This window comes from Macrotis lagotis, chromosome 7 (genome assembly GCF_037893015.1).
Source record: "Macrotis lagotis isolate mMagLag1 chromosome 7, bilby.v1.9.chrom.fasta, whole genome shotgun sequence".
In the NCBI taxonomy this organism is placed as follows: Eukaryota; Metazoa; Chordata; class Mammalia; order Peramelemorphia; family Peramelidae; genus Macrotis; species Macrotis lagotis.
Window position 1 is genome coordinate 120,201,375 of NC_133664.1, and position 26,999 is coordinate 120,228,373.

Below are 26,999 nucleotides of genomic sequence, written 5' to 3' on the forward strand. Positions count from 1 at the left end.
CTAGTAGGGATGGTCTCGAACATGCTCCATGATCGTCTTCAAGCCTTTCCACGTCTCTTCTGCGGTGGGAACAATCTGATTGGTGGGCAAGAGGAAGCCATAGCGACCGGTGTCTCTCAATTCAAAGGCAAAGGAATATTTGATGCCATAGTCATAAGACCAGTCAATGCTTCCTCCACTGGCCTGGTCTGAAAGACAAAAGAGAAGAATATCTGTCTGTGATGCCCTCTCCAGGCTCCTTGCCAATCCAATCTGACTAGCATTAAGTGTCTCGGAGATGTATAATAGTTGTCCTTTGATTTTGGAAACCACGACAACCAAATTAATGATGGAATGACTTGCACATGGTGTTTATTATAGTGAGGGTTATGTTATGCAAAGACATCCTTCTCACTTAGCTTTTCCAGAACCATTTCACTCCAGGGTCTGATATGATAAGATATAAAGTTTGACAGCTAAAGTGGCACAGTGGATAGAATATCAGCACAAGAATCAGAAGATCATCTTCCTGAGTTCAATCCAGCCTCAGATACTTACTAGCTAGGTCCCCCTGGACAAGTCCCTCCACCCTGTTTGGAAAGAAACTGAAAAATCACTCCAATATCTTTGTCAAGAAAACCCAAATAGGGTCAGTCCAACATGAGTAAAAAACAGCTGAATTAAATGTGTTCTGCTTGGAGATACAAAGAAAGAACTCAAGGAATCTGCCTTCTCCTGACAGCTATGTTGTATAAAAATCCACAAAAACCAATCAGATCCCTTCCTCTCTCTTATCCTTTTTTTTTTAACAGATAACTGAGTGGCGCTGGTTACTCCTTGGCCACTGATACACAACAAGATGGGAAAGAGTCATTCAAAGTAAGAAGGCTCCTATATGAAATGTTTTCCTATCATCTGCAGCTTTGCCATCCTATTCTCAGGAGTCTCTGATTATTCTCACCTGGCTTTTCCCATAACCTTGAACAACACTGTTTATTAACTTTTACACTTTTCTGAGGTCAAGCCAAGACACTGAACAAGATTTTTTTTGGTGTGTACTAGAAATTACATGAGGAAAGAGTACATACAGTTTCTAATTCAGTTCCAAAAAACATGCAGTGGAAGGGAGAGAGTGGACACAGTAAGCAAGTACTTTATATATAAATACAAATAACATATGTGTAGTACCCACAAAAACCACTTTAGTCTTATGTGTTCATTCATTCCAGAAATATGTGTAAGTCAGCTACTATGACTACTTAGAGAAACAAAAAGATAAATAAATAAACAAAACAGAAAAGATAAATAAAGCCATCCCTTCTCTCAAGGAGTCTAGAATATAATGTAGTAAAGAGTCAGCATCGCTGATAATGGGATGATCAAGACAACTAGCATCAGGTAGGGTAAATGTGGGAAGGCCGCCTTCAGCATAGAAACGGGGACTGTTAGCAATAAAATACTTGAAAGAATATCTTGAAGTGGACATAAGGAGGACAGGGAGAAGACATCTGGGTCAGTGCCAGAAGCCAAACCAGGTAAAGGAGTAAAGAGATATTCTGGTCAGTAAGTGCAAATGAGAGGTTGTGTGGGAAAGAGCTGCCTCTGGTTAGTTTTCATTGCAAACTAGGCTATTACTTTGTTCTATGTCTCTTTATCACCCATAGTATCCAGCAAGGTCCTGGGTGAATAGGAAATATTTAACAAGTATTTGAAATACTGGTTTTTTTAAACCCTAATTACTAAAGTTACTTATCTTTGGCATCTCAGGACTTAAGGCTATAACTATTGACACTAAACTTCTAAAAAATGAGCAGGAAGTGCTACCTCATACCTATCAAAGTGACAAAGATGATAAAAGACAGAAATAGTCAATGCTAGAAGTTCTGTAGGAAAATAGATGTACTGTTAGATTTGGTGTAGCTGTAAATAGGTGCAATCATTCTAGAAAACACTGTGAAATTATGCTAGAAAGTAACTAAACAGCCTGTACTATTATTGAGCTAGTGATCCTACCACTAGTTATGTACCCCCATTAGGGGCCAAAAAGAAGATGAAAGGTTCCATATAGACTAAAATATGAAGAGTGAGATTTTTTTTTGTGCTATCAAGAAAGAAGGCTTGAAGATGGGAAGGTCTGTATGAACTGACAGTGAGGAAAGAAAGCAGAACCAGGAGAGAACTATACACAATAATTACAATAATATAAACAAAGGTATCATAGATTCAAAGCCAGGTGGACCCTCAAAAGTCATCTAGTCTAATTTGCTCATTTTTCTGATGAGAAAACTGATAGGGATAGGAATGGTGATTTCAATGGTCTGGGGAACTCTCTTGGCCTAAGACAGTTCTATATAACATCACCTTAAAGGAATTCCTACAGAGCGGAGAGGTTTTGATCTACCTAGGGTCACCTAACCAGTGCATGTCAGAAGGAGGAATTGAACTCAGTTCTTCTTGCCTTTGAGGCTGGCTCCCTATCCCCTTGATACCACCACTATCTCCATGTAGAAATGTCCAAAAAATAGCAACATTAAAAGGAAAACTGAACTCAGATCAAATTCAATAACCATCCATGGTCCCAAAGTACACTTCTCCTTTTTGATAGACAGGTGGGAGTCTCCATATACATAAGTATTAAAGGATCCTTGTTAGTTTTTCTTAATTATTTCTTTGTAGCTAGTAAGAGTCTTATATGAAGAAGAAATATAGTGTAATTGGAGTGTAAAAAACAAAAGACTAATAATTAAGTTTCAGAAAAGAAGAATGAATAAAGATTCTATCAGAAAAAATTTGGAATACGCCAGACTGAATTAGCACCTATCAAGAATATTGTAGAAAACGATTCACCTTTTGGATGGGAAATGAGACCAGTTACTTTCTGATGCTTCCTACTACCTGTAGGATAAAAAACAACAACGACAAACTCCTTACCTTAACACTTAAATCCCTCTATGGTCTGACTCTAATGTATTCTTCTAATCTTGTTGCTGAATCATTTCAATCATATTCAGCAGTCTGTGACCCCATTTGGGATTTTCTTGGCAAAGATACTAGAGTGGCTTGCAGTTTCCTTATCCAGTTCATTTTTACAGATGAGAAAACTGAGGCAAACAGGGTGAAGTGACTTGCCCAGGGTCACACAGATAGGAAGTGTCTGAGGCTGGATTTGAACTCAGATCCTTCTGACTCTAGGACTGGCATTCTATCTACTATTCCATCCATCTGCTCCCTTTCTAGTCTTGTGCATTACTCTATTTCATATGGTCTTTGATAAGAGCCAAATTGGACAACTTCATTCTTCACTATTTACTATCTCTATACCTGGAACATATTCCCTTCACATGTTAAAATTCTTCTCTTCTTTCAGAGTCCAGTTCAAGAGTCATCTCCCTCATAAAGACTTTCTTGATTTCTCTAGTTAAAAGTGATCATTCTTAACTTTATTCCAAATCTTTATCTGTATCTCTCTAGTGCCCTTAATACAATCTATCTGGTATTATACTTATTTGTGTAAATGTCTTCATTATTAGATTCTAAGTACTACTTGTTAGGGACTGTGCCCTTTCTACCCCCCAAGCTTTATATCTCTAGTGTCTAAACACAATGGTTTGTGGATGCTACATATTTGTAGATTTGAATGATTTTTAAGGTCTCTTTTTAATTGTGACTTAATAATTCTTTAAAGAGAACAAGAAATTGTTTGCTGATAAAGCACCTATTAACTGAATTCCTGATGCCCTTACTAGTTGAGGACACAGCACCTAGGAATGTTTTTACTTGCCACAGAAATATAACCACATCTGGGGTGGAGTAGAGCAGGTGTTCTCCTATTCAGAGAGCATCAGAGGACAGGAAGCAAGATAAATGATTTCATTGAGACAAATGTGCAAAGGCGGTGATTGGTCAAGTTGAAATGAAGCCAAGAGAATGGGGTCAACTTAACTATGTATTACAGTAAGAATGTGTCTGAGCCTCAAACCCTTCAAGAGAATGCTTAAGTGAATGGGCTCACAGCAGTCCCTAGTGTCTGACTGGAGTATTGCCACCTTAGTATTAGCATCCAGGAATGCAAGGGACTTCTCAGAATTTTGCCCCAAAGTTTCTTTATCTCTTAGCTTCAGCACAATCAACAGAGTCAAATGACTGACCTAAGAGCATAACCCTGGTAACCTTTTAAATTAGATCACTCTATGTCCAAAGACCTTTTTTTCGTGGACACAAGAAACAGATCATGAGTCTGATCATTATTAGAAAAGAAAAAAAATAGGGGCAGCTAGGTGGTGTAGTGGATAGAGCACTGGCCTTGGAGTCAGGAGTACCTGAGTTCAAATCCGGCCTCAGACACTAAATAATTGCCTCTTGGGCAAGCCACTTAACCTCATTGCCTTGAAAAATCTAAAAAAAAATTAAAAGAAGAAAAGAAAAGAAAAGAAATGAATGAAACAACATAGAGTTAGAGTGCTGGTTGACTCCCATTTGTACCAAGGAAAAACTATAGAGAGCACCAGACCAAAAAATCAGACTGTTTTGTTCCATCTAGTGGCTAGTTGGTCTTTATAAAAAGTGGAAAGGGTTTCCTCAGAAAACAATACTGGAGGTCTGATGGGTGCTGGATGATCCTTTGTCAAGGATATAATGAAGATTCACAATTCAGATTGGACTACATTTTGGAGGTGTCAAACTTGACTGACACAGAGTGCTCCAGAACCAGATTAAAATTTAATTGGGAAATGTTTAACAAAGTAAGCAAAAAGGCACTACAACATAGACAATGTGCATTTGTGGTTTTCTAAGTCAATCTGCAACCCATAGGGATTCATTTCTATTTCAGTAAGACATTGGACGAGCTGACCTCTGTGATCTACCTACCCTAGAGATTCTCTGACAAGTGTACTAACAGAACATGTCCTCACAAATTTCTGAGGATATCTTCAGACAAGCCACCATTCAGCTCATAGAGAAGTCCTGCCGTGGTTGAGTTATAAATGGCCACAATGGGTTTCATAGGTTTCATAGTACAATCCCTGTTATATTCAAAGACTAAGACCACAGAAGAGTGAAATATTTGCTGACTTCCAAAGCCTTTCAAATACTTACAGATGACAGAGCAGATGGGTCCCACTTTGTACTTGGTTCCATAAAGGGATGTTAAAGATTCAGCAGCTTTTTGGGCCACTCCATTCTAAAGTGAGAGAAACAGGGAGAGAGTTCTTGAAAATTCACAGTTTTTGCTTGATAAAATAGCCACTGTTTTTTTCTTTCAGAGATTGGAATGTCCTGGGTAATAGAGGGCTATTTTGGTTTTAATTCTTGTTATTGAAAATCTTTCTTAAAATATTATTAGTTTAGATTTATTTGTCGAACCTCTCCTGTGCACTAAATACATTCTCCCTGGTATCATATTAATTTTTGTAAATGCCATCATTTATAAACTCCATGAGGTCAGGGTTGTGCCTTTTCTCCCACCTCCATCTTAGTATCCTAAGTGCCTGGGGGCAAGCTAGTTGGCAAAATGCATATAGCACCTACTCTGGAATTGAGAAGATTCATCTTTCAGAGTTCAAAACTGGCCTCTTACTAGCCCTGTGACCTTGGATAAGCCATTTAATCCTATATGCCTTAGTTTACCCAAAAGTAAAATGAGTTGGAGAAGGAAATAACAAACTACTCCAGTATCTTAACCAAGAAAATCTCCAAATGGAGTCACAAAGAGTCAGACAAGACTGAAAAATGACTAAACAAGAAGCCTAATACAGTGAACACAGCTAAATCTTTACTTGATAATTGGGGATTATCTTTACCAGTTCTCATCGTATAGAGGGATTCATGAAGAAGGTATAAGAGATTAAATTGAATGGAACCCCAAAACATACCCTGACATTGTGTATGTCTCTCTGGTGTATTTGCTTCATTTTATAAATAAAGCATTATTTTGACTAAATGACCTATGATCCAGCTTTTCCCTAGAAATTGTTGACAGCAAAAATTTTAATTTAACTAAGGGTTCTAAATAATTGATTCTAATTGTAGCTATATTTAACATTTAAATAGCACCATTTTCAATTTTCTCTATATATTATCTTCCTTGGTTATAACTATGTCCTTATAAGAGAAGTAGTGGAGATATTATTGTTCTCACCTTTCAGGCAAGGAAACTGAGTCATACAGCCATAGTCAATTTTATTTATTTATTTATATATTAGTCACACAACTAATAAGTGGCAGAACTGAGCCTCAATCCCAGATTTTAATTGAGATTTTACTCAGCTTGCTTCCCACCCACCCCCCAAAAAAACCCCGATAAATAAGGAGCACTACAAATTCAAGACTACGCTATTGGCTGGATCCCACCAAGTGAGATGAACTATAGTTCTGACAGCATTATCTGTTTCATTTATGCTGGTAGTGGCCCCTCTGACATCTCAAACAATTGATGTGTCCTATACCATGTCCTTAAAACAGAGATTTTGCTAGGAGTGCTTGTCAAATAGTATGAAAATTAAAATTTCTGTTGCTGAGTTATTTCAATTATGTCCAATTCTTCATGACCCCATTTGGGGTTTTCTTTGCAAAGATACTGAAATGGATTGCCATTTCCATCTCTAACTTATTTTATAGACGAGAAAGCTGAGGCAAACAAGAGTTAAGTGATTTGGCTAGGGTCACATAACTAGGCAGTATCTGAGAGCAGATTTGAACTCAGCAAGCTAAATCTGACTCCACTGCGCCATCTAGTGCCCCCAAATTAAAATAATTTACACAATTTTCTTTTTACTTCTAAGAAATCTTTGTTTTTAATTTAAAAAGCACCCTTCTGTTCCATTTTCTTTAGTTGAGATTGTCACATTTCCAAGTGCCACCTGATGTGTGAAAGAAGGAAACAAAAAGCGTAAAAAAAAAAAACCAGAATGGGCCTTTCCAGTTTTTACCTTCAGGTTGGAGAAATAGGTGTTGACATCTTATCTCAAACTTGAAATACAAATAATTGAAGCAAAGCAGCCGAGAAAATATTAACAATTCTGGGAAAAGCAAATGACTCACCAATTCATCATAGTCAGCTGTCCTGGTGCATTTATACCCATAGGGGAACATGAGCAGCTGGGAGTAGCTGTGGAGGGTGATGAAGGCTTTGATGTTTCCATGGTTCTTAATGAAGTCCACAATAGATTTCACTTCAACTTCTGAGTTGGCGCTTGGTCCATGGTATGAGTCAGAGCAGCGGTTGTCACTGGCTCCAGGTCCTGTTGACAATTAAAGATGCTCAAAGGAAAATTTAATTTCAAGGAGATAGTAGAGGTCATTCAAGTCTTCCTTGGAAAACCCAAAAATTAACCAGAAGAGGTCAGGGACAAGGAGAAAAGTATCAGGAAGTAGGGACTGGAAGGCCTTTGACCAGCTCACTTCTCTTTGTGAGTCACCTAGATGGCACAGTGAATAGAATATCTATCTGTGATGCCCTCCCCAGGCTACTTGCCAATTCAATCCAACAAGAATTAAGAATTCATGTAAGGGGGGGGCAGCCAGGTGGCACAGTGGATAGAGCATGGGCCCTGGAGTCAGGAGTACCTGAGTTCAAATCCAGCCTCAAACATTTAATAATTACCTAGCTGTGTGGCCTTGGGCAAGCCACTTAAACCCCATTTGCCTTGCAAAAACCTAAAAAAAAAAGAATTCATGTAAGGTTGGCACCAAGGTGGCACAGTGGTACTGGGCCATGGAGTAGAGAAAACTCCTCTTCCTGAGTTCAAATTTGATTTCAGATATTACCTGTGTGACCTTGGACAAGTTACTTAATCCTGTTTGCCTAAGTTTCTTATCTTTAAAATGAGTTGGAGAAAGAAATGACAAACTACTCTAGCATCTCAGCCAAGAAAATCTCAAATAGGGTGGCTAGGTGGTGCAGTGGATAGAGCACTGGCCCTGGAGTCAGGAGGACCTGGGTTCAAATCTGGCCTCAGACATTTAATAATTACCTAGCTGTGTGGCCTTGGGCAAGCCACTTAACCCCATTCCCTTGCCAAAAAAAGAAAAAAGAAAAAAAGTAAAAGAAAAAAGAAAATCTCAAATGGAGAGTTGGACACAACAGGAAAATAGCTTAACAACAAAACAACACTTCTCTTAGAAGTGTAGCATAGAGGGGCAGCTAGGTAGCACAATGGGGGAGGTCTTCTCTTTGAACCCCAAGGTTCTCCAGTCAAGCCCTGGTGGTCCTAGAGTCAGGAGGACCTGAGGACCTGAGTTCAAATTTGACCTCAGACACTTAATAATTGCCTAATTGTGTGACCTTGGGCAAGTCACTTAATCCCATTGCCTTTAATAAATTTACAAAAAATAATAAAAAGAAATACAGTATAGAGAAGAGAAAATTGCTGAATTAGATCAAATTTTCCCCATGGGAATTATTAGGAGGACAAGTCACAAAGTCATAGGAAAGTCTTAAAGATAGCAAAGTCATCTTTAAAGTCATAGGGGCAACAATAAGATGCTGGAGGATTGGTCCAGGATTCAAACCTGAGGAAGCTTTTGAATTCAGGCCTACAAGAGGGCTTACTAATTATAACCCTGGTAGGATCTAAAATTCTGGAAGGCCCAAGAGGAAAGAAGGTATAAGGATATGGAGAAAAAGTCATAGGTCAAATATAATCTTTGTCCCTTTTTTCATTTCAATCTTATTAGGATGTGAATTATTTAGGGGAGAAATGTGATATTGTGCAGTATTTGATATTTGACATTTGTCTTGACATGATGATGAATTTGTGAAATAAGATGGTCAAGTTAGACCTCCAAAGTCCGTTCTGGCTCAAAAATTTGGTGTCTTGGCTATTTCTGATTTTGTCATTCCTATTATTGAACTTTAGGAGAAAGGGAATTAAATTTACTTCAATGTGCCATTTGGCAAATAAAATTATGTCAACAATGTAAACACTTCATAACATTCAGGGGATGATCATGCCTTTGGAGACATCAAACATTTTTGGTCCATTGACTCCTTCAGGACTCTGCCTATAGAATAAAGTCAATAATTTCAGAAGAAAGGATCATGGTAACTGAAGAGGGCTACCTCAGACCACACAGCTGAGGACTGAATGATACAACAGAGATCATCTACTCCAATGGTAATCATTTTACACATGAGGAAACTGAGACCCAGAGTGGTCAAGTGACTCTCTCAAAGGCACACATGTACTAAGTGTTGGAGACAAGATTCAAATTCAAGTTCTCTGTCTCCAAAACCAGGTTTTCCTAGGCAAGGAACAAACAGTGTGTTTCATTCTTAGCCCAAGAGAAATAGTTTCATGGCACCTGAATAGGAGGCTTACTCAGAATTTGCTGAATTTATTTGTTTTTTTCAGATAAGCTATTGTAAAAAAAAGGGGGGGGGGGACAAAACCAAACAAAGCTTGTTCTCTGGGACCAAGTCTCCCACCTCCAAAGCCTGCATCCCAGTTCCGGTTTGGATCAACACCAACACAGATGTTTCCAGGAACCTTGGATCGAGTCTTCCGCCACATGCGATTCTAGAAAACCCAATCAAGAAAGCATTAGATAAAAATCTAAGAAATGGCACAAGTGCATAAGAAGCCTCCCTTGGAACTTCCTCATTTTCTCCACTACCTGTGGACCAGGGATGGTCCTGGAGTGAGTTCTGTGACTATAGAGAATCAGGTATCGAGATACTTGTCCCAGTCATCTAATCTTTCTCAGTTGTCTGGCCAAGGTGACAGATAAAACCTCCCACATCTCTTTAAACAATAGGTCTATAGTTTTGACATTTGGAGGTCTTATGAAGAGTCCTTGTGTGGTGAAAACATGTTTCTCAGTATGATCTTTTGATATTTTCTCGAACTGGGTAATTTTATAATGTTTTCTAAACATTTCACCATTTTGGGACCTAATTTTGGCATGTGATGGATGTAGTTTTAATTTTCTGTGAAAATTTACAAACCACTTTGCTAAAACCTCCCAAGCTCTAACCTTCCTATGTATTCTGATAGGCTACCATCCTTGTCATAGGGCCAGCAGTGCAAAGGTGGTCACAATGCTGGTCCATTGGGCGGAATCTGGAAATAAGGCCTATAGTACCTCAAATGTTCAAGGGGAATGCCCCATCCTCCCTTCAAAGTTGGAAAATGCCCCCACCTCCTCCTCACTTTAAGGCAAGGAGGAATACACACAACTGTTCAAAGGAAGAAATAACCCAGGGGAAAAAAAGTATATAAACCATACTAAAACCCCTAAGTTGAGCTCCCTCCTGGTCCCTCAGAGATCATTGAAGTTCTGAATGAGACTCTTGAGATTCTGCCCTCTTTCCTCTCCCTCATTCACAGTTAGGTTTAGATGTTGCTCTGACTTCCTCTGGACTCATTGCTGTCTACACAATGAGGGCCAGTATTGGAATCAATGTACCACTAATAAAGCCTCCTGTTGTGAGGCTTTCCCTTCTTGACAGAATCCAAAGGAATAAGTTAGATGAGTAACTAGTTTAGCAGGAGCCACAGATGCCTCCTTTTAGCTCATGAGCCATGAACCATGATCAAGTGTGCTGACCACTGCACCCCTGTGGGTACACAGGCTATTCTAACAGCCATGACACAAATCATCTCCAAGCAAACCGCCACCTGGACAGTCTCAGGAGCTGGCTTGCCGCCCTGAGAGATAAGGTGAGCCGGAGTCCTTGGGAGCCAGAGTCCTTGGGAGCTGGACATTCTGCCCCACTGTCCAAGGGCACTAGACACAGCTGTACCTTATCATCTCCTCCCTAACGTAACCTCCTACCCTGTAATACAAGAAGCTGTACCTACACATCACTTGCACCCCCTAACCATTACCTCATTATTCTTTGTTCTACCCCGGAAGACCTAACAGTATATATGTAATAGCTAAGCAATAATAAAATTGAGCTGGAGGCATAAGGCAGTAGTGGCTTGACTCCTTATTCTCAGCTCCCCTCCTGGAGGGAGGTCGCCGCTGTGGGCCCCAAGGAAGCAAGCCACAACACACCCCTATAAAGGAGGATGGACAGGCAGCCTTTGTGCTACTTCCCATCCTCTTGCATGGAAGAGTCAGGCCAACTGAAGCACATGCTCCCATAGTAGAGACTATACTCCATCCTCTTAGCTCCTGAACTATTTATTTACTCAGCCAGACAGTCATACCAACAACCTAATGACCATGGTGGTGGATGCAAAGGCTTGACTGGAGAACCTTGGGGTTCAAAGAGAAGACCTCCCCCATTCTGCTAGACCCATAAATTGATGGGCATAGCTGGGATCAGGACCCTCAGCACCAATATCCTGGTTAGCGTGATGCTGTGATTCAGGACTCGAAAGCAAGGGCTGGGGGTCTCAACCTCATACCTTAGCAATAGCAATAGATCTTTGAGTGTGACTAGGAACTTTGGTTGCTGTTAGAAGAACCAGGGTGTGAATCATGTCTCAGCTATGGACAATTAATCTTTCCTTCTGGTGGCCAAGGTAGTGAAAGTGTCTATTCAAGTAGCACTGCCACCATCAAAACACCTTGCCATGGTGGCATGTGAATTTTGGAGCAATTTTCAATTGACACTGGTGTTGGAAGCATTTAAAATGATCACATCTGCATACTTTAGAGAACCATGATTTCATTGTAAGTACTCTCCCTATCTAATACAAATCACATCTCCTCCTCTTCTCATCTTGTGCAATTCACATCCACCTTGGTGGGTCTATCCATTGCCTTCACCTTATGGCTTTTAATATCTCAGGTGCTCCAACATTATCACCTAGCTTGTTGACCTACTGTCTCTTATTCTTGCTACCTGACTAACCCAACTCCTCATTATATCATCTACCTAAATTCAGTTATAATTTATTTGTCAATATAATTCTTCTTCACTTTGCTGTTATTCTTACTACTGAATCATGGAGGGGATTAGAAGTCTACTCACTGCCCACATGAAAACCACACTCCAAGAAAGCAGTCAGAGAACCCTGATGGACTGAGACTCTAAGGTCATTTTACATTGAAAAGACAAGATCATAGGCACCTCTATGTGACTGACCTCAGAGTGAAGTGAGCTCAGTAGCCTTAAGGAAAACAAAAAACAGAAAGCTCAATTTCATCCCCTTTTGTTTTTTAAGACCACATATATTTTTCTACATCTTCTAGTTATCAATGAAGATTCAAAAAGGTTGCTTACTGTGGTGTAAGAGAAGACATATCCATCTGGGTTTGTAACAGGCAAGAGGAAGATATCCATTTTATCCAAAAGGGCTGTGATTGATGGGTCCTTTCCATAATCAGATGCAATCTAAACAGAAACAAAATGCTAACTTTAGGATCACTCTTCCAAGAAATCTAGAGATTTCCAATTATGTTTATCAAAGTGTGAGCCACAGCTATCCTTGTTGATACTGAGAGTTCTCTAGATTGTCTGTTGTATGATCTTATGTAGAATATTTAACATGATTGCATATACATATATATATAATATATCATGTATAAAACCTATCTTGGGGAGGGGGAAGGGAAGGAGAAGAAAAAAGGAGGAAAAAAATTTGAAACTCAAAATCTCATAAAAATGAATGTTGAAAACTATCTTTTCATGTAATTTGGATAAATAAAATACTATTTTACAATAAAAATAAATAAATAATAAAATGATATGGGTAATTATTTTTATTTATGGCCTAAATTATTTACATATTTACAACTTAATTTAAAAATAGACATCATTTTAGTGACACAGAATGGTATGGTGAATAAGTGATAGGAGGAACTAGAGTTAAATATATTTAATACCGTGTGACCACAGACAGGTCATTTAACCTCTCAGACTCAGTAAATAGAAATAATAATATCTACTTCACAGTTGTTTGAACCAAAAGAAATAATGTATTTATTTTTTTCAAACATATAAAGTACTATATACATGGCATTTATCATTATTATTACTGAAAGAACCTCAGAACTCATCTAAACCATGAATTCCCCTCTACAACCCTGACCAGTTCATATAGCCTCTACTTAAAGACCTCCAGCGACATGGAACTTATTGGCTACTGAAGCATATCATTCCAAGACCAACTTCAATAGGAAATTCCATCAACCACATTCTATCCACCTCTTGACCCAGAGGAAAAAAATCCAGGATACAAAATTTTATGTATTTTTGAAATATGGCCAACTTGTTTTGCTTGACTACATATATTTGTTACAAGAGTTTTCTTTCTCTCTTCTTTTTTTTAGGTGACAAGAGGTAGGAGAAAAAAAATAGATTTGTAAATTTTAAAATACATTAAAATAAAAAGGCCAAAAAATAGATTAGAATTCCTTAATTGAGACCATATCTTTCTCCATACACTCAAAGTTCCAGGGAGCAGCTAGGTGCTGCAGTGGATAGAGCACCAGCCCTGGAGTCAGGAGTACCTGAGTTCAAATCCAGCCTCAGACACTTAATAATTACCTAGTTGTGTGGCCTTGGGCAAGCCACTTAACCCCATTACCCTGCAAAAACCTAACTAAAAAACAAAGTTCCATTCATTTACCCTAGCTTTGAATTTTGGGATCAAGTAACACCCTCAACTTCCTTCGATTGTGACACATAAGCTTTATCGATTCTGGAGAGGTTTTTTTGCATTGTAAAGCTAGTAGGATCAGTGATCTGTGGAATCTTTGGCTCCCCACTTTAATGGCCCCAAGGACCAAAAGAATTTGAGAATTCTTGTTTTGTTTTAAGAGACACTCAAGTCTTTCTAGGAAGACAGAGTAGCTTTTTGATAAAATTTCACATCCACATCAGTTGACCTGAATATATGGAATCATAGACCTCAGAGGCCATCTAGTCTGATCCATATCTATAAAAGAATTCCATCTACATCATTCCTGAACAGTGGATTATCCAGACTCTACATTAAAATCACATATTCCTTATATGCTGAATCAATTGTCTTGGACAAATTCCGGTTAAGGGATTACATTTGCTTATTTACATGCCATTACAGTGCAATTATGGATTATATTGGACAAATAACTTCTTCACTGATGATCATTAGCCATCTTGAAGTATTAGCTATTTTGTACCACTCTGAAGAATGACTACATTTTGACTCCAGGGCCGGTTCTCAGTTGCCCCTACATTTTAATTGTGTTGGGAGTGGAAGACCTGGGAGGAAGGAGAGGTCATCTCCCAGAATCTTTTTATGTGTTCTTACTTATCTGTATACTGAAATCCCTTCTTTTTCTTGGAGAAGGCAGTAAAACTACTTATCTGGAGTAAAACAAGTTCTGGGCTCTAACAGTATTTCTTCCAATAGAGTGTAAGCTGCTTGAGGGGAGGGATAGATTAATTTTTGTTTTCTTATCTTAGTACTCTGCATGGTGACTTTTAAATAAGCAAATACTTGTTATACATTTAGTGAATTGAATTTAGCTGTGAAGCATTAATTCTTGGGACTCAGTTTTCCTCATGTGAAGTCATAGATCTAAATATATCTAACTCTTATTTATTGTTTTTTTTAGGTTTTGCAAGGCAATGGGGTTAAGTGGCTTGCCCAAGGCCATACAGCTAGGTAATTATTAAGTGTCTGAAGCCGGATTTGGACTCAGGTACTCCTGACTCCAGGGCCGGTGCTCTATCCACTGCACCACCTAGCTGCCCCTATATCTAATTCTTTATAGAAATAGATAGATAGATAGATAGATAGATAGATAGATAGATAGATAGATATAGATAGATAATATAAAAAACTTTAAGGTCTCTCCCTTAAAGATAAAGATGTAAGATGAAGAATCAGGAAAGTAGATTCTTTTTTCTTTTTTCTTTTTTGCCAGGCAAATGGGGTTAAGTGGCTTGCCCAAGGCCACACAGCTAGGTAATTATTAAGCGTCTGAGACCGGATTTGAACCCAGGTACTCCTGACTCCAAGGCCGGTGCTTTATCCACTATGCCACCTAGCCACCCCAGGAAAGTAGATTCTAATCTAACTCTATAGTCTTGAAGACAGCTAAGGTGGCTCAGGGAATAGAGCACCAGACCTGGAGATAAGATGCTTTAGTGTAAATCTGACCTTACGAGCTGTGTGACCCTGAACAAGTCACTTAACTTCTGTCATATATATATATATATACACACACACACACACACACACACACACACACACACACGTATGGATGGATGGATGGATGTATAATGATATAATGAGTGTAGAAAGAAAAGACAAACTACTCCAATATCTTTGCCAAGAAAACCCCAAGTGAGGTCACAGAGAATCAGACATAATTGAAAAGACTGAACAATCACAACAGTAAATCTTGAGCAAGTCACTTCCACTCTACTTCATAGGTTACCCTCTTTAAAATCAGATGGTTTCAGGCTACATGATTTCAAAGATCCACTCCAGGTCTAACAGTTAATACATTAATTGCCCTCTCCAGTCCCATATTTCTTAATATAAAGAGACCAAATATACACATTGCTTTCTAGATGTGAGTACAAAAAAAAAAAGAGAGATAATTGGATAGATTATTGGTATGCTAGTTCTGAATTCTTTTTTTAAAAAAAATCTGTGATCTGATCCTTTATGTTTAACCAGCCTAGCCACTGATACTGCACATGTGGAGAAGGCATATGTGAACCTAGGGGAAAAAAATATATATATATATAAAATTTTAGATGAAATAACCTGATTGGCTGTCCACAATGCTGTGGCTTGGGTAACCCATTCTCGAGCATGGATTCCAGCATCTAACCAGATGGCAGGCTTGTTTCCTCCAGTGCTAAACTGTAAAACAAAAAATAAAATATGAGACTTTCCCTATCTCCACTGATTCTTTTCTTATCCCTTCCTCCTCTCCCATGACCTCACTTTCTTTCCCCCATTTATTTATTTAATAGGACACAGGATAGAATTTGTCTTGAGCATGGATATTTGATAACTCTTATTCAATCTAGATAATAATTTCATTCCCTCTTTCATTGGTTAAAAATGTGAACATTCACACCACCGTCTTACAACTTCATCCTAGTTATTAAGAAACCAGAATCACAGCATTTCTCTCTCTTGAGATAATTTAAGGGATGATTTATGATATCCTTCACAAAGATGGTGGAATAGGTGGGATGATTTCTGAAGAGCTGATATAGATTAAGATTTTATAACTTAACAGAGTCTATTTAATCTGAGATAATACCTTCAGGAATTGGATCTGCTTCCTTTACTTTCTCATCTGACTCTTATCTTGTTTTGTTTTCTATCTCAGGAGAGTCCTTCCCACTTTTTGTGCTATACCTTAACTTCAGTTAAACTATATTAAGACACCTAGAGTCAGAAAGACTCCATGAATTTAAATCTGGCCTCAGATACTTACTAGATGTGTTACCCTGGATAAGTCACTTATCCCTTGCTATCTCAGTTCCTCATTTTTAAAATGAACTGGAGAAGGAAATGGCAAACCAATCTAGTATCTCTGCCAAGCAAACCCTAATTGGGGACATGAAGAGTCAGACATGGGGCAGCTAGGTGGAGCAGTGGATAGAGCACTGGCCCTAGAGTCAGGAGGACCTGAGTTCAAATTTGACCTCAGACACTTCATAATTAATTACCCAGCTGTATGACCTTGGGCAAATCACTTAACCTCACTGCCTTGCCAAAAAAAAAAATGAAGAGTCAGACACATCTGAAAAATAATTATTCCCATCCACACATCTATACCTCTTTGCCCCCTCTGAATAGGCCCCCTTGCTGTAAGGACCTCAAAAGTGCCACATCCCATTAAACAAAGAAGCTCTGGTGAAGCTCAAATTCCCTGAACTCATGCTGTTCCCTGTCAGGAATATCCTCCCTCTCCTTTTTCATCTATTGAATTCCTCCCCAACTTTTAAAGCCCCATTTTAACCTATCTCCTATGTAAAGCCTTCCTTGATCACTTCTTTCTCTATCCTGATTCCAGATCAGTATTGATCTTTCTTCTCATGCTTCACATTTAAAAAAAAAACTGTTTTGCAACTCTTTAATACACTTTAATATAATACACTAAATTATTTGTTTAATATTTAATGTATTTTAATATAATATATAATTTCATTTTGGTGTTTTTATCTTATTCAATTAATTAAGGAAATCACAATTTTCACTATTAAACTGATCTATGAGGACAGGGGCTGTCTTATGTACATTTTACCCAGTACTTTGGTGGAGTCCTCATTCTCTCCCTCTCTCTCTCTCTCTCTCTCTCTCTCTCTCTCTCTATATATATATATATATATATATATATATATATATATGTATATGTTTTATTAATTTTTTTAATTAATTTTTGTTGAATAAATGGATCAATGGATATCCTATCTCCCCTACTAAACATAGCTCCCTTAAATATAGGGACTATTGCTTTTTCATCTATCTCTCCAATTCTTAGCCTTGTATTTCACCTATCACGGAATCAATGTTTGTTGAATCTTCATAGTTCCTAGCTCCTGTTTGGAGAGAAATGAGTAATCCACTGAAAATATCTAACCCATTTAGATGCAAGGTACCTTAAGGACATTCATTGGTCGGTTTTCAAAAGAATATCCTATTTGTAGTTTGCTCACTAGAGCTGGGTACTGCTCAGCAAGGCTGTCCATTTCTTGGAAAATCTGAAATGGTAAGAGTCCAGATAAAGCAAGATTTGTTAAATCAACTAGCATTTCAACTGGGGATAATTTTCTCTTTTCCTATCCCATTCCATCAGTGAATTAGAACCAAGGCAGTTTGGGGATATTAATGTTTTCATTTAAGATAGTTAATAATGAACTACACACTGCTCCCCGTGGTTCAAATCCCAGCTATAAAAAAAAAAAAAACATTTTGTAGCAGAAGAAACATGTTTTCTTATCCCCATGACAAAAAAAAGTATTTCTATGTTAACCATTCCAACTGGAAAACTTTCTAAAATGATTTCTCTATCTCCTTAAATAGAAGAAACTGAACACAATTTTCAGTAGAAATATTTCTGTAAAATATAGATAATATTCAGTAGAATGATAGGTCTCTGAGAACAGAAGTATGCTTTTGGTTTTGTCTTTGTATCTTTGTCCATGTAACTGTCCATGTATTTTTGCTCCTGCTAAACACTTACTAAATACTTGTCAAATGGAAATAAATTACATTTTCTTAGTGATAAGTTCTTTCTTTCTATCTCCATGTATTATTTTCCCTCTAGAGACAGTCAGCAGGTAAAGGCAGTAGAATGATAGCAATAAGATCCTCACCCCAGGTAGACCCCATAACTACCAGTTTAGTGGCCTAATCCTTAGCATTTCCTAATTTGAGGACTCATGTTTTTAGGTCTGATGGAAATAAAATCTATGGATGCAAGTGTTCTTAACCTTTGTGTATCATGGACCTCTTTAGCAGCCTAGTCTAGCCTATAGACAACTCAGAATGATGTTTATAAATAAATAAAATGAAACATAAGATTACAAAGGAAGATAATTATTCTGAAATAATTATTAAAATACTCTAGAAAAAAAAGAAAAGAAAAAAGAAACCCTGATTTAACATTTCAGGGAAGAAGTTGAGGGCAGGTGCTAACTGAATACTGAGCAATTGAATTATAAAGCTGAATACTGGAACTGGGAAAAACTACCCACTTCTTAAGCTAAACAGTCTGAAAAAATCACCTCTTCCAAGGTATGGTAGGCTCCAAAATTGAAGCTGCCACTACTTTCTCTTTTTCGAGGAAAAAACATCTCTTCATTCTCTTTGTCCAGAAGAACCTAGGATAAATAATTTCCATTTATAATCTGTTTGTGGTCAACCATTATCATATGAGCAATAATGAAAGAAGGGGCTACCAGAGAAAATGAACAGAAATCTTAGGTAACAACTCAGACTTCAGGGGTCACTTCTCGCTCTTATTGTACATGCCAACTGAGGTGTTATACATTGTCCCCAAAGGATGATCAATATCTAACTAGATGTAACATTTTACCAGAAGCTTTTTTGATTAGAAAAGACAAGAAATGGTCATTGGAAGGAGAACTTAGGCTAGCTAAATCACTTTACGAAAAGGCATCCATGGCCATCAAAGTGGTTGACTTGCATCATGATTAAAGGACTGTGAGTCTGTTGGAAGAACCAGGTAATTTTATCCCCACCCCCATAAATCAAAATTGATTCAATTTTCAGCAAAAGGAGAGCAGGTCATGTTGAAAAAGCATGAGGCCTGTATATAAATAGACCTGTAGTCATAGCTCCTCAGTTCTATGGACACCCAAAAAGCCGTCTTCTTATCTCCCTCATGTTCTACACTCAGGGATGTCTAATTTGCAACCAGTAGATTCATGCAGTCCATACTGCATTTGTTGTTATGCTCCCTGGAGATGTGGATTGGATTTTATTCATGAATGGGTCCTGGGTTTTGTTAGACAATATGGCACAGAAGAGATAAAAAGTTGGACTCTTCTGTTCTACAGATTTCACTCAAAAAAATGGAAAGGAGTTTCTCACCTTCCATGGGATGGCTCTAACTCATTGAAAAGGGGTCAATCAGTTGATTTTTAGAGCCAAATGGGAGCTAGAGAAGGATAAATGATAATTATGAGAATGATTTTATGACTGGTTCATTTAACCAGATAGCTTGGAAGAGGAAGAATCTTTGAAGTACTGACCTGCACATCTTCAATCATGATGGAATAAGGAATTTCATGATACTCCAAGAAAATTTTGACTGCCTGAAGCCTGAAAAAGGGAATTCGGACATGTACCTTCTCCCCTAGAGTAGTGAGGGGCTTCCAGAAATCAAGCTGTAAAGGAAAAGAGCAAAACCAAACTGGGATGATGATTCATTCTAGAGAAACGGCACTTTTCTCACTTCTCTCATTTTGATAATCCCTTTGGTAATACAATAATATTGTCATGGGCAGTTTGAATTTTGAAATCTTCAGCTTACTGACCCATTATTTAAAACTGTGGTTCTTAATATAGTATTAAAAATTCTATGGTTCTTAATAATGATTGAACATAAGAATGGACTGAATAAAAAAGATGATTCAAAATTTGTGGTTGTATGCCATAGTATATTATTAATTTGTAGGTAATACCTAGTCAATTTTCAGAGCTTTTGGATTTTCAAAGTACTATCATATTTAACTGTCTTCCACTATTAGACTTAAAATAACTCTTTGAAATAGGCAGGGCAGATATCATTAACTCCATTTTTTTTTTGACTAGATCTGTGAAGCTCCTTCTACCAATGTAAGATAAAATTTATAGCCCTAGAAAGTAACCTGGAGCACTGAAAGGCTATGGGATTTGACCAGGGTCACACAGTCAGTCACAGAAATCCAGAACTTAGATGTAGTTCTCTAATCACCACCCTCCTTGCTGCCTTGCATCCTTATTTTACAGAAGGTGAAATAGAGGCCCAGAAAAGTCAAATGATTTGCCTTAAGTCACACAGTTCATTAGAGGAAGAGCAGTAATAGGACCTAAGATTCTTGAATCACAATCTCATATTCTTTCAACTAGAATCTGAATTCTGAAGCACTTATTGAGGAATTAGAGTGCTGGAATGGGAAAAGGGTGTTAGATCTATCATTTGAAACCCTGAATTCAAACCTGGCTTCCTTACTATCTGTGTGATCTTGGGCAAGTCATTTGATTTCTTTGGAACTCAGTTTCTTCATCTGTAAAACAAAGAGGTTGGACTAGACGACCTCTAAGATCCTTTCTAGCTCATGCTAATGCTCTGTTATATTTGACCACATTTATATCCAGAAAATGAATCCCAATCACTCATTGATAAACATGGATCCCACCAGAATAGATACCTGAAGGTGAGCTTCTGTTTCCAGTAGCCTCAGGTTTTTAACTTGCTCTTCATTTGTTGGTATGATCTCAAGAACCTGGTCTCTGAAAAAGAGAGAACCCGAAAAGAGGTTTTAGACACATATTGTTCCCTGTAACTGCTTTCTCCTGTCATTCCTCAGTATGATAAGTTTAAGGCTATAGAGCAATAATTTGATTGACAATCAACAGGTAAGAAACAGCGTGCTCTAGGAAACCTATGGAATGACTCAGTTCTATTTCTCTATTGGGTTCTTTTGACTGTGAGCTTTACAAAAATGTAGATTTTTGTTAATTAGAAGCCTGAAGAAACTCAAAGCTACAGTCAGTCTTCAGCAGTGATGCATTTAACTTTCAAGACTACAAGCAATAATGTGATCTTATTAGTAACCTCATTCTCACTTTTGTGTGGGCACCCATACATATTCAAGGCCATGTACAATAGAGAAAAAAACAAGTGGCACCATGCATGCAAGTCTATGGACTTGCCAGTAGCCTATCAGGTCTTGTTTACCCCACAGTTATAAAGAGCTCCCTGACATTGTTTGCCTTTAAAACTCAGGCTTTATTTTACAGTTATGCCTCAAACATAATGCAAGTCCTTTAGGTTTTAAACCCAAATGTACAAAGTCAGTGATGTCACTTAGTGAGAAAAATAAAAGTAAGTTTAAAAATAAACTTCATGTAGAAAATCCAAGTTTGGTGTTAAAGAATTTATGATTTGTTATATAGCACAATGCTCACACACAACCACCTGTCACTACAAAAAGTAAAATTCATCTTTAAAAAGTTTTAGTTTAAGATTTTATTTGCTGAACAGTTTTAATGGTACTGAAGATTTCATATGTAATGAAAAGTAAATATTGTCTGAAATGCTTGGATTTCTTTTTTTGAGATGTTAGTACAAAGAGAAAGAAGGAGAAGGAAATGACAACTATTCCAGTATCTTTGCCAAGAAAAGCCCAAATGGGAGTCATAAAGAGTCAGACACAACTGAAACAACTGAACACCAACAAAGGCCAGATTTGAAATCATAAAGAAGGGTCTTCCTAAATCCAGGCCCAGTGTTCTATCCATTATGCCACCTAGCTGCCCCTATCTCATGAGAAAGGTATAATAAATATAGGAAATTTAAGGAATAGTGTCATGGAAGGGGGAGGGTTTGAAAATAAGCAAAAAGACACAGGAAGGAAGATGAGTGTAGTCATTAAATACTCCTCCTAATTCATCATTTTATTGAGAGTAGGTTCCCATTTTTATAGGCACAGGGAGGTAAGAAATTTTGTTTTCACTAATTCAATACATATTTGGACACATATTTGGAAATAACCATATTCAAGATATTAGCTAGGTATTATAATAGGTATTTTTAGAGATACAAAGATATAGTGAGATCCCAATTTATGTGAATAAGGAATACTGGTGAAGGCAATTAAGCTAAACTACCTGATGTTCAAATCCAGCCACAGAAACTAATTAGCTGTGTGACCCTAGGCCATTCACTTAACCTCACTCTCTGCCTCAGTTTCCTCAATTATAAAATGAAGATAATAATACCACCTGCCTTCAGAGGCTGTTGTGATGTTCAAATAAGATGATTAATGAATTAATATTATAATAAATTGATAAAATAAAGTGCTTAAAAATTTCATTCTACTTCATCCTTCCCCTCTCAAGTGGCTTCAAAGATACTAATTCCTACTTTTCAAAATTATAATTATGCAAAATAAATAGCATGAATTCCAAAAATGCAAATACATCTCAGAATTCTTTATTCAAACTAATGGATACTAGCTGTAATAAGACAAAAACCCTAACCTCTGGGAATTAACAACCTAGTCAAGACTATGAGTAGTACACAAATAAAATAATTAACAAATACAAAATAGAAACATAAGCAAAAAAGGGGAAAAAAGTGAGTTATAAGTAGTACACAAATAAAATAATTAACAAATACAAAATAGAAACATAAACAAAAAGGAAAAAAAGTGAGTTATGGAAGTCTAAGAAGGGTGAACCACATTTGGAGTTAGAAGAACTAAAATCAGAAGCCCCGACATAGCCCTTTATTTGTGGGGGAAGCTTGGGTAAGTCATTGTCCCCTCTCTGAGGATCAGTTTCCTATAATTGAAGGGATTAGGTTAAATAACTGATTGGGTATCCTTCATGGAGGAGGATTTGGGCTTTGCTGGATGGATAAAGAATTTAATAGCCAAGGATTCTAGAGTGGGGGAGTTGGGGGGTGAGGGACATTCTAAGCATAGGAAAAGGTAGAAGGAGTATGAGGCGTGATGAGAAATAATCTTAGATTTAAAATCAAAGTTTGCAAATTACAAGTACAAAGTGAGAGAGATGTGGCTAAAGAGCAGTTTTCTGAAAAAAGAATTTGGAGTTTCCAATGTTTTCAACAAGCTCAATAGAAGTCACCATTGTGAGATGGTAACTCAGAAAGCTAAAGCAATCTTACATTGTCTAGGGTCCAAGACTAGAAAAGAGATGGTACAGGTGTTCTCCCCCTTCCTTGAACCAAGTCTGGAATACTGGATTCAATTCAAGATGCCACATTTTAGAAAAGACAATGATAGACTGGAGAGTAAACCAGAATGGTCAGGGACTTCCAGGATCACATAAAGGAACGAAGGATGTGTAACCCAGAAGACAGGAGGACATAACAGCTGTCTTCAAGTATTTGGCAAGTTATTGAGAAGAATGCTTTAAAAAGCATAATTGCCCAGATGGGAAAAGAAATAAGAAAACTCTCTGAGGAGAACATATCCTTCAGACAAAGAATAGAATTCAGGGAGATTGATGAATTTACCAGAAATCAGGAATCAATACTTCAAAACCAAAAAAATGAAAAATTAGAAGAAAATGTGAAATATCTCATTGAAAAAACAACTGATATGGAAAACAGACTTAGGAAAGATAATTTGAAAATTATTGGAATACCTGAAAGTCATGATCAGGAAAAGGGCCTTGACATCATTTTCAAAGAATTACTACAGGAAAATTGCCCTAGAAGCAGAGGGCAAAATAGAAATGGAGAGAATCCACCCATCCCCCCGAGAAAGAGATCCCAAAAAACCAACCCCCAGGAATATTATAGCCAAGCTCCAGAACTCCCAAGTCAAAGAGAAAATATTACAAGCAGCCAGAAGGACACAGTTCAAATATCGTGGAGCTGTAGTCAGGATCACACAGGACTTAGCAGCAGCTACATTGGAAGCTCGTAGGGCTTGGAATACAATATACCGGAAGGCAAAAGAGCTTAGAATGCAGCCAAGAATGAACTACCCAGCAAGGCTGAATGTCCTCTTCCAGGGAAAAAGATGGACTTTCAATGAACCAGGGGAATTTCAAAGGCTCCTTTTGGAATGGCCAGAAATTAACAGAAGGTTTGATCTTCAGATACAGGACTCAGGTGAAGCATGGAGATTGGAGGAGAGGGGGGAAATATGAGGGACTTAATGAGGATGAATTGCATGTATAGAAAAATGATACTGATAATATTCATATGAACCATCTCAGTTAATAGAGCAGGTAGAGGGAGCTTTTATAGTTGAAGCACAGGAGAAAGCTGAATTCAAAGATAAAATATGGTGTAAAAATGGAGTCAATAAGAAAAAAAGGGAAATGGAATGGGAGAAAGAAAAAAGAGAGGGGGAATAGTCCAAGCTATTTCACATAATAAGATTTTTTTTATTACAATGAGCTATTGCAATGATATGGAAGCGGGGAGGCAAGGGGGAATGAGGGAATCTTTGCTCTCATCAGAGATGGCTAGGAGAGGAAACAGCAAATATACTCAATGGGGTATAGGCATCTGGAGTAAGAAGGAGGGGGAGAGCAGGGGGAAGGGGTGGGGATGTGAATAAAGGAGGAGAGGATGGACCATGGGGGGACAGTGGTCAGATATAACACATTTTCTTTTTTACTTCTTGCAAGGGGTTGGGATTGGATGGCCTGCCCAGGACCATAGGGCCAGGTGGATTCTGGGCCTAAGGGGTGGTATGGGGGCTCAGGGCATCTTGGCCCCAGGACCAGGGATCTGTCTGCTGCGCCACTCAGCGACCCTACAGCAGAGTCAGAGTGAAAGGAGAGAGAAAATATAGTACATAGTAGTGGAGAAATAAGAAAGGAGGAAGCTACGATCAACAATGCCAACGTTGGAAAAATATGGAAGTAACTTTTGTGATGGACTTATCATAAAGAATGTGATTCACTCACGACAGAGTTGATGGTGTTGGAACAAAGACTGAAACACATTTTTTGTTACTATTATTTGGGGGAGGGTGCAGGGCAAGTGTGGCTGGGTGACCTGCCTGGTTCCACATAGCAGGGTGATCATTGGCTGTCTGGGGCCGGATTCGGACCCAGGTACTCCTGGCTCAAGGGCCAATGCTCTGCCACCCAGCCACCCCTACTATTATTACTATTTTATTTTATTTTGGGTCTTTTTTTTTCTTCTTTTTGGTTTTTGCAGTGCAGTGGGGATCGGGTGGCTTGCATGTCACATAGCTGGGTGATTATTGGGTTTACGAGGCTGGATATGGACTTGGGTGCTTGTGGCTCCAGGGCTGGTGCTTCGTCCATTGCACCACCTGGCCATAGCTACAATTATTACTATTTTTTTTATTTTAATTTTTTTTTCTCCCCCTTTACTTTTTTGCCCAAGCAAGTCTATCTATATTCATGGGGGGAGGGGTATTTTGTTTACTTGTAAACAAGTATATTTTATTAATGTAAAGAAAAACATTTGTACAAAATGAGAAAAAATAAATTAAAAAAATAAAATAAAATTGGTCTAGATGGTCTCTGATTCTAAAATTCAGATTCTGATTCACTAGGAAAAGTTGTATGGGAAACAGGAGGCAGAGGAGGAGGGAAGAAGAGAGAGGAGAAGCTTCATTATTCTGTATATTTAGTTGCTCTTTCTGAGTTCTTTTATGCTTTTCCATCCTTTCTTTTTATACCATCCCGCTCATTACACCAATGTCTGGATCACCCCACTTTTAAATTTTAGAGAATGGCAGGTATTTGGTAGTTTCATTTATCTTTTAACTTTCCTGTGAAAGTAGGAATAGGAGAAGGATTTGTGATTTCATTGGCAAAGGGAATTCTAAGATAAGGGAATTTCCCCTCTACCAATACTGACCTCTGTAACTGAGTTTCAGAGATTTGACTAGAAAAATAAGCAGTTAAGTGACTTACCCAAGGTCCTACAGTCAGAAAGTATCAGAAAAAAGTAGGATCAATATATTCCCAGCACCAAGGTCAGATCTGAAGTCTCACACTAATAATATAGTTTCTAATAAGACACTGGTATTTACAGTCATACTTCAAAAATACAGGCTGAGCTTCTGTGAATCTTAGGTAACAAAACCCAAAAAACAATTGAAAATAGAACTTACCCAACAAATGTTTCCTGGCAGTATATATACCCAATTAAAACACCAAAGAACAGGATAGACCTCATGGTGAAAAATTTCCCCAAGGTCCAACAGCCAAACACCCACCAACAGATCTGTATTTATAGATCCTGTGGCTAGAACTTTGGTCCTCTCAGGACACAGGTGAATTCCCACATGACAGAATTCCCACCAGTTTCAAGAACTCTCAAGGAAACAGTCATTCACACCTGCCATAGTTTTGCCAATCAATATAAGTCCCATTCAAATGATAAGATAAAAAATGGCTATTAGATATTTTTAGAGATTAGAGCTTTTTAAAAATCTCTTTGAGAAATAAAATATAAATAAATAAAATATAATTGCCAGAGTATATCAAGGACACAAAACCTATTTATTGTTTTTTGCCCAGTGACAGGGAATAGATCCTAGAAATTGAAATCCTTTCCAGGCTCATAGCAGAAAGCAGGTATCCATCATGCTCCGTCAGCTTGTTTTGTTTTGTTTTTTAAATAAAAGTGAAACCAGAAGGACCATAGGATCATCTTACAGATGAGGAAATTAAGGAGAGACTGAGTAATATAACAAAGTCATATAGAATGGAAGTTAGTTTGAAACTGATGGAGTTCCATATTGAGGTTTTCCATTTCTCTTCTCTAAAGCCATCTCAACAGAAGACTTATTAGCATCTCTTTCAATGATTGCTTCCAAAACAGTAATGTTGGGGGCAGCTAGGTGGCAAAGTGTATAGAGCACCGGCCCCAGAGTCAGGAAGACCTGAATTCAGTTGTGATCTCAGACA

General features: G+C 37.9%; 1 protein-coding gene across 1 annotated transcript; it reads right to left on the bottom strand.

Annotated features, from left to right (window-relative positions):
• CPA2 (carboxypeptidase A2) lies at positions 1–26,265 on the bottom strand. The gene is made up of 11 exons (XM_074195131.1): positions 26,201–26,265; positions 20,774–20,855; positions 19,613–19,747; positions 18,623–18,718; positions 17,495–17,596; positions 15,642–15,740; positions 12,158–12,268; positions 9,407–9,497; positions 7,021–7,220; positions 5,077–5,161; positions 1–188 (listed from the first exon to the last, which is right to left on the bottom strand). Exons 1-11 carry the CDS (start codon positions 26,263–26,265, stop codon positions 1–3), a joined length of 1,254 nt encoding a protein of 417 aa, XP_074051232.1.
• Between the last annotated feature and the right edge of the window lie 734 nt (positions 26,266–26,999).